The sequence below is a fragment of the Phalacrocorax aristotelis genome, chromosome 3, assembly GCF_949628215.1.
Source record: "Phalacrocorax aristotelis chromosome 3, bGulAri2.1, whole genome shotgun sequence".
Taxonomy (NCBI): Eukaryota; Metazoa; Chordata; class Aves; order Suliformes; family Phalacrocoracidae; genus Phalacrocorax; species Phalacrocorax aristotelis.
Genome location: NC_134278.1, coordinates 125,435,588 through 125,443,735, shown reverse-complemented (window position 1 = coordinate 125,443,735; position 8,148 = coordinate 125,435,588). Strand labels below are relative to the sequence as shown.

General features: G+C 47.3%; 1 protein-coding gene and 1 long non-coding RNA gene across 2 annotated transcripts in view; one reads left to right on the top strand and one right to left on the bottom strand.

Moving 5' to 3' along the window:
- Nucleotides 1-4,759: 4,759 nt before the first annotated feature.
- LOC142055469 (uncharacterized) lies at nt 4,760-7,210 on the bottom strand. The gene is made up of 2 exons (XR_012659940.1): nt 7,123-7,210; nt 4,760-6,542 (listed from the first exon to the last, which is right to left on the bottom strand). It is a non-coding gene; the product is annotated as an uncharacterized LOC142055469 (long non-coding RNA).
- KCNK1 (potassium two pore domain channel subfamily K member 1) overlaps nt 6,846-8,148 on the top strand; it is a 33,718-nt gene continuing 32,415 nt past the window's right edge. Inside the window, exon 1 of the mRNA XM_075089477.1 lies at nt 6,846-7,378. Within this exon, the coding sequence (XP_074945578.1) occupies nt 7,024-7,378 (355 nt within the window). The 5' untranslated portion in view covers nt 6,846-7,023. The remainder of the gene's footprint in view (nt 7,379-8,148) is intronic.

Here is an 8,148-nt window from a genome sequence, read left to right as displayed (position 1 = left end):
CACTATACATACAATTATATACAAACATACACGTGTATATATATATATGCATGTATTTATGTACATATATGCAGCTCTCATCCCCATTAGACCTATACCTCTAAGAATGACCATGTTCCTTTTTGGATAATGCCATTGGGTAAACCTGAAAGTGAGTATACATGAAATGACTTTTTCCATTACATAAAATGCTTATCTTATTAAAGCCATTATCTATCAGTTATTCCACTTGAACAATGAGATCATTGGCTAAATATGAGCACTTATTGCAACTCTAAGGAAAATTACATTTATGCTGAACATGGCGTGACTCACCCAAGAAAGAAATTGTGCCTGACCATGCATACAAGCTTTCTTCATTCTAAACACTACTACTACATGACGTAAACCTTCCCCTAAATATAGCCCCAAACCAGGTACATTCATTCTTTTGCTAACACAGATCAGTGGCCTTAACCTTTGTGGACAGTGTTGCACCATTAAGTTAATGGCATAAAATGATTTTTTTTTTTTTGAGGAAGCCACTAAATCTCAAGCCTCCTCCTCTCCCTCTCAAGTAGAATGCAGCCAGGCAGGATATTGGAAATGGCACGGACACAGACTTCGCTGACTCTTTTTCTTCTGCGGCAACATTCCTACTGTCACCAGCTTGCTCGGTGATAAATTGTAAAGACCTAAATACGTCTGTACTCTCCTATCACAGCTCCATCCTCCTGCCACATTCAGATGGGAATGAATCCCCTCTTCAAAGATTACTTTTTCCTATAAAGTCAGGCTGCGTTGTTTCAATTTTTATGATTCACGTTATTTGACCCAAATCTAGATTGTTCCCTTCAGCCAAAATGCCATCTGAAACAGAACACACAGCAACCCATCTGACTGCTTCTCAGCTTCACTATGTTTGTGTTGGTACCTCTGAGGATGTCATTCTTATAACTCCACGTCCTGCCTGCTGGCGGGGCCGTGACATTCAATCACAGCCACCAGGCGACCTTATAGGAATTTTTGCAAAAGCCCACAAATTGTGCGTTCAGAAACAATTGTTCATATATATTTTCTTCTACAACAGGAAATGTATTATGTTCCAGCCTTCATTTAACAGACACAGCAAATTATGAAGGAGTCTACTTCTTTGCAGTTTCATTAAAAAAAAATATTCATGGGAACAGATAAATGTGGCAGAATCCTTAATACAAGTGAATTCAGACAATCTTATATTTATGGCTATCTTTCTTCACGCACACATAATTTAGGACAGATCAGTCAGAATTTAGACTTGCTATAACCACTGAATTTATACTCATGCCAAATTTGAAGAAAACCCCTGAAGGACAGATCAGTTCCCTATTGCTATCAATATTCAGCTGCCAGGGTATCACAGCATTGATACTATTTCATGTTCTACACATGTAACTGTTTACTGGCTCCCACACTGTCCTGGCTCGTCCCACTCTTCCCCACCGCCACCACCACCTCCTCTGTTCACTGTAGTGTGAGCTTACACTGTAGGTATGCCAGAGCTGAACTGGTTTGGCAGGCCAAGCATTGCCTAGTAAATGATTTTCTTTACCCTGCTTCTCAGGACTTAAGGTTCTTCGATGTAATTACATTTGTTTGAGAGGAAGGACCTTTTCTTCTAAGACTGATGTCAAAATGGAGGATTACGTGATTTTTTTGCCATGAGACTAGCTCTTCTGAAAAAAAAACCAAACCAAAAAAAATCCTTTCAGTCAACTTGAAACTCTGTGTATTTGATGCACTTTCAGTTATTTGTTTTCAGTGATGAAAATACTTTATAGTCTTGATATTAGTAACAGTGCCAAACGTGGGTGTTTCCCTTTCCCCAGACTCATTTCCCTCAGGGTCTAGAGCTCAGTGATCAGAGCAGGAGAGCCCCAGCATTGAATCTCTTCTTTGCCATATGCTGTTCAGCATAGGCTAGTCCCTGGCCACTAGTGCATTCTTGGGACTGATTCTTGCTTTTCACCGAAGCTAGTATTTTTGTCTAATATCACTTACATTCACTGGACAAAAGACTCGAGTACAGTGGACTCCCTTTCTGGTCACTGTCTGCCACCAGGCTATCACCTCCCTCCAGACTACCACCATCTCCTTGACTTCCAGTGTTTGGAGCATTTCGGCATTTCACTGGAAATGTGTCAGTAATGAAAGACTTTTTTTTTCTAGTTAGCCAAAAAGTTCAGATAAAAATAGGCTGCCATTAACACGAAACCTCTTTATTTCAATTTCACCCCTCCTAACAGAAAGTGATTCATGCAGCTCTGAGAGGGCCTTACATTCCTTGTGGCTGAGAGAGGATTTTCTCAGCCTCTGGACAACACTAGAGAAGCTGCTAATCCAGTGATGCAGTAGGGGAGTTGTTATATATCTCCCCAGGCAGCAGTTAGAGAGGCTACTATCTCTATCATTTTTTGCACCCTAGGACACAAACATGATTTCTGTCTCAGTTCTATGGATGAATAGCAGTGGATATTGTCTATCCTGACTTCAGTAAGGCATTTGACACTGTCTCCCATAGCATCCTCACAGGCAAGCTAAGGAAGTGTGGGTTGGATGAGTGGACAGTGAGGTGAGCAGAGAACTGGCTCAACAACAGAGCTCAGAGGGTCGTCATCAATGGAGCAGAGTCTGGATGGAGGCCTGTCACTAGCGGTGTTCCCCAGGGGTCTGGCTGGGTCCAGTCCTCCTGTTCAACATATTCATCAATGACCTGGACGAAGGGACAGAGTGTAACCTCAGCAAGTTTGCTGATGATACCAAGCTGGGAGGAGTGGCTGATACACCAGAAGACTGTGCTGCCATCCAGCGAGACCTGGACAGGTGGGAGAGCTGAGCCAAGGGGAACCTCATGGAATTCAACAAGAGCAAGTGCAAGGTCCTGCACCTGGGGAGGAACAACCCCATGCGCCAGCACAGGCTGGGGGCTGAACTACTGGAAAGCAGCTCTGTTGAGAAGGACCTGGGAGTGCTGGTGGACAACAAGTTGACCATGAGCCAGCAACGTGCCCTTGGGGCCAAGAAGGCCAACGGTGTCCTGGGGTGCATTAAAAGGAGTGTGGCCAGCAGATCAAGAGAGGTTATCCTCCTCCTCTGCTCTGCCCTGGTGAGACCACATTTGGAGTGCTGTGTCCAGTTTTGGGCCCCCCAGTTTAAGGACTTGCTTGAGCAAGCCCAGCGGAGAGCTACCAAGATGATCAGGGGACTGGAGCGTCTCCCTTATGAGGAAGGGCTGAGAGACCTGGGTTTGTTCAGCCTGGAGACAAGAAGACTATGGGGGGATTTCATCAATACCTATAAATATCTAAAGGGAGGGTGTCAGGACAATGGGACTGGACTCTTTTCAATAGTGCCCAGTGACAGGACAAGGGGCAATGGGCACAAAAGTTGGAACTCAGGAAGTTCCACCTCAATATGAGAAAAAACTGCTTTCCTGTCAGGGTGCCAGAGCAGGGGGCACAGGCTGCCCAGGGAGGTTGTAAAGTTCCTTCCCTGGAGCCATTCAATACCTGCCTGGATGCGTTCCTGTGCCCCCTGCTCTGGGTGTGCCTGCTCAAGCAGGGGGTTGGACAAGATGATCTCCAGAGGTCCCTTCCAACCCCTGCCATTCTGTGTGACTCTGTGAATTACAGTGTCTGTCTTCTACCCTTGTAGACAGGCAGCTTGTACTTGCAGTTTCTGTAGCTCGAGTTTGGTACAATAGAGAGCACCAATATCTACCAATAGTGCGTTTCTTCTCCCTGCTAGCAGCTGGACTTCTCCAGCAGTAAGGAGCCCAGTCATCACTGAGCCCAGCTAGTGGATGAGTGATGTGATGAGGTACGCCTTATTAACTGGATTCATGTTCTATTAAGCAGGATGATAACAGCAGAATGAAACTTCTCCTGGAAAAAGACTTCTGTAAGAGAGTTTCAGTCACTCCTTGCTGAAGCATGTTGTGACTTCCTGTTATACAGTACATAGCACTGAATTCAGTACACTGAATCTGTGACTAGCTTGATCCTTGATTAGCAAAACAATGTAAAAATGGACAGAGCATACTCTGGAATGAAACTGGAATGACATAATTGCATTCACCTATAATATTATCATTGTAAATACGATCACTTGAAGTCAGGAAACCGAACATTATGACAACTTTCTGCACATCTATCCCAATTAAATCTGTAATTAAATTATCAGGTATGTTAAGGGCTTTGAGTTAAAACATGAACAAAACCAATGGTGGCTAAAACTCAGATTGTCCAGATGTTTGCTTTGGAAGCAAGAACATGACCGCTTTGGTGACACAGCTGTGCTGCTCTGCCGTTGTTCCCCCCAGCCCATGCCTCTGAAAGCCTGTGGAGGGAAACCTGAGTTACAAGAGCAGTGCAGGTTTTTGTTCAGCAGAGAGTCCTCCTTTTCTCTCTAGCTCAGCAAGCCTTCAAGTGTGAGAGACTTCTAAAAATGGAGAATGAGTGATTCATAAAAATGGAAAACTGAAGGAGGCCAGTAAATAAAACTGTTCAGCTACCCAGCCATAGTTTCCTTTCACCACTGAAGAGGTGTGTTCTTAGGCAAATATTTTCTAGCCTTTAAACAAATATTTAGCTTGAAGGTTGGGAAAATATTGTTTTGTAGCAAAGCCATGCCCACTCGCTATCACGAATGCAACTGTACCTACCAGATGTCGCCATAGATTAGATCACATTATGAAACCTATTGTATCTGGCAAACTAAGTACACTTGATCAAAATGGAGCCCAGTATGTGGCACATATTGTTTTAAATGGCTTTTCTATTACAGATGGAGATACTCAGTCATTTGGAAATCGAGGGGACAAGTGATTAAGTAATTGGATGGAGTTAGCCAAGCATACCAAATTGGTCAATGAGGTTCCTTGACCTCTTGTTCTGTAACGATGCTTAAATGCATGCTGTCTTAGTGCAATGCAATAAAACATTTGTTTGGAATACTCCCTTCAAAAGCTTGTCTGCATTACATTCTTTCAGACAGTACCCATTACTAATTGCCATTGCTATTGATGTAGATCACCTTTTTCCTACACATCACTGGTTTACAGCAAAGAAATAAATTTTAAATATACACTGATGCTGACGAAAGGTGCTGAAGTGGTGGCGTAGGGTCGTGACATCACTGCCTATGTCCATCCTTCTGCCAATTAACCTCTGGCTATACAGTATAGATGTTTTTCAGTTGCTCATTTCAAACCCCTCCCCTAATTTAATTATGCTGCACTGCTGCCCAGTGCTACAAGTTACACATATGAAGAAGGCCGTTTGGAACCATTTCTCTTGCAACAGTTCAGGAGTTCAGTTGTGGGAGAAAAGTTTATCTTCCTACCAAAACACCCAAGTGCCCACAGTGCCCCTTACCGATTGTCTGATCGAACGTGGATGTAAAAGGTGCACCTGCACGCACATGACAGGCGCACGTTTGTAGGTCAGAACACGTTTGCACTCCTGGCACAGCATCAAGAGTCTGCTTGCTGGGCCTGTCAGATATGTGCCTATCACATCCCCCGAGCGTGCTATTTGACCATCATTCATGCAGCTGCTTTTTGCACGCATGAACACATTTACATTTTGATCATGCAACAAGACTGGGGGCGGAGGGGTAAGGCCCGGAACAAGTCAGCTGTAGCTGGCAGTGGGGAATGGGCGAGCAACTGGTTGAGCAGTTCTGCCAGGCCAGATTCATCCCACAGCCCAGCATAGCTTTTGTATGGAACGAAACGTTGACACGTAGTTTTAAGTTTCTAGTGTGAAAATTGTTTTGTGCCTTTCATTTTTGTATTCTTTTCCCATTTTATTCCTTACAGCTTAGTGAGGTACCTCATGCCATAAGACGTGTTGCTGGATTTTATATATTCTGTCCAAACTCACTGACTGAGCCCCAGTAAGTTTCTAATTTACAAGCTATACTTGGTTTCTGTGACTGCAAGTTGCCATCAGCTGAGACATGAAGTGGCAGAGCCCTGCAGGATGTGACCAGTGAATCTCCTCTTTCTTCTTCACCAGAAGCTGCCTTTAGTCACCTTAATGGACACCTAGGGAAGCTACAGGTTTCACTGCTCCTTTTCATGTGGTGGGGAACTTCTTTGCAGGTTAACTGTATGATTGCTGGTCCGAGTTTGAGACGGATGAAGAAAGAAGCCTGTGAAGTGAAACTTGAGAAGATCACTGGTTCGGACCACACAGGGGGCTGGCTGGACAGAGCATTTGTATTTGTCGCAGGCAGTGCTCCAAGCACTAGCCAGATACTTTGTACTGTTAAAAAGTAAGTGTCTCCAGGAGCGCTGCACAGAAGTCAAGACTCGTTTAGCTTGGATGGTGTTTCTGGAGGTTACTTGGTTCAACCTGCACCCCCACTGGGCCCGTTTTAGAGTTGTAGACCTGAGGCAGGATGTTAACACCTGCCATCAGGATTCCTCCTTGAGCACATCACATCCCCCAACCGATATTCAGCCTCCTGCTTCACACCGCTCCGTCTCTGGCAGCACCTTCTTCTGCTTTGCCCAGCACCTTTTGAAATATGAAAACAAAAAAATAACCCAAACAGTGGAGGGAATTGGTGTTGGGTGTGGTGGGGGTTCTCCCTGTGTGTGTGGGGGGGCGGGATAGCGAGGAACTCTCCAGAAGCTTTTGTGTGGAACGGCGGGCCGCAGCCACCCCGCCAGAGGGAATGGGGGCTCTCGGTCGGCTTCACTGAGCGTTACTCGGGCCCCTCGCGCTGCCGCCCGCTGCTCAGGGGTAAGAACGCGAGTAACGGCCGCTTGGAGCGGCGGCGGCGGCGGGGCCGGGGCGGGCCGGCGGCAGGGCCCTCCCTCAGCCGCGCTACCTGCGCCGCGCCGCCACGTGAGTGCCACATCACCGCCGCTCCGCGCCTTCAAAGTCCGCGGCCGCAGCCAGGGCAGGCGGCGGCTGCACCGGCCGCGTTTTCCCCTCTTCCCTTCCCTTCTTCCCGCTTCGTCCCTGCTCCCCCTCGGCGGCCCGGCTCGGCAAGATGCTGCAGTCGCTGGCGGGCAGCTCCTGCGTGCGGTTGGTGGAGCAGCACCGCTCCGCTTGGTGCTTCGCCCTGCTGGTGCTGGGTTACCTGCTGTACCTGGTGTTCGGCGCCGTGGTCTTCTCCTCGGTGGAGCTGCCCTACGAGGACCTGCTGCGGCAGGAGCTGAGCAAGCTGAAGCAGCGCTTCCTGGAGGAGCACTCCTGCCTCTCGGAGCAGCAGCTGGAGCAGTTCCTGGTGCGGGTGCTGGAGGCCAGCAACTACGGCGTCTCGGTGCTCAGCAACACCTCGGGCAACTGGAACTGGGACTTCACCTCCTCCCTCTTCTTCGCCAGCACCGTTCTCTCCACCACGGGTAAGGGAGCTGCGGCCCACCCGCCGCCGGAGGCCTTCCGGGGAGGCCCGGACCCTGCGGGGGTTGGCGTGGGGCCGCCTTTCCCCGCGGCGTGGGGGCAGCCGGGCCTGCGGGCGGGGGGACGCGGCCGGGCGCCCCCCACTCACGCCCAGGGCCGGCCGGCCCCGCACCAGCCCCCCGGCCCTGGGCGCGAGGGGAATATTTTACCTCAGATGCATCACCCCTTTCCCTTCCCCCCCGAAAACTTTGGTGCTTTTGAAAATCCGGCCAGGTGCCCATCTCTCCCTTTCAAGTTTTAAATACTTTTAGGGGTGTCTCCTTTGCATTTCTTTCAGTCTAAACTGAGGGGGGGGAGACTGCTAATCTGGGTACGATAATGAAGTATAATTTCGCTTTCGTATTTTACCATCAATTTCGGTTTAATATTAGCGTTTCTTTTAGTCTTTTACACACATACTTGCTTCCAAATAGTAGTTCTAAGTGGTATTTTGAAAAGCTCGAGGAAACATTCCTTTGACCGTATTTTTTTTTATAAGCACTTATTTTTGCAGCACTTGTTTCGCAGAAGATTGTAGCAGGCAGCCTTCTTGTAAGGGATGAGCGCGGGCGTTTGTGCTGGGAAGCTGGGCTATGGTCATTTGAATGTGGCTCACTGAAATAAATAACAAAGGCTTCTCGAATAAGAAAAGCTTTTTAAAAATTACCATAAAATTAGTCCAACTTAGAGGGCTTTGAGTCTTGGCAGTACACTGATACTACTATAAAAGATG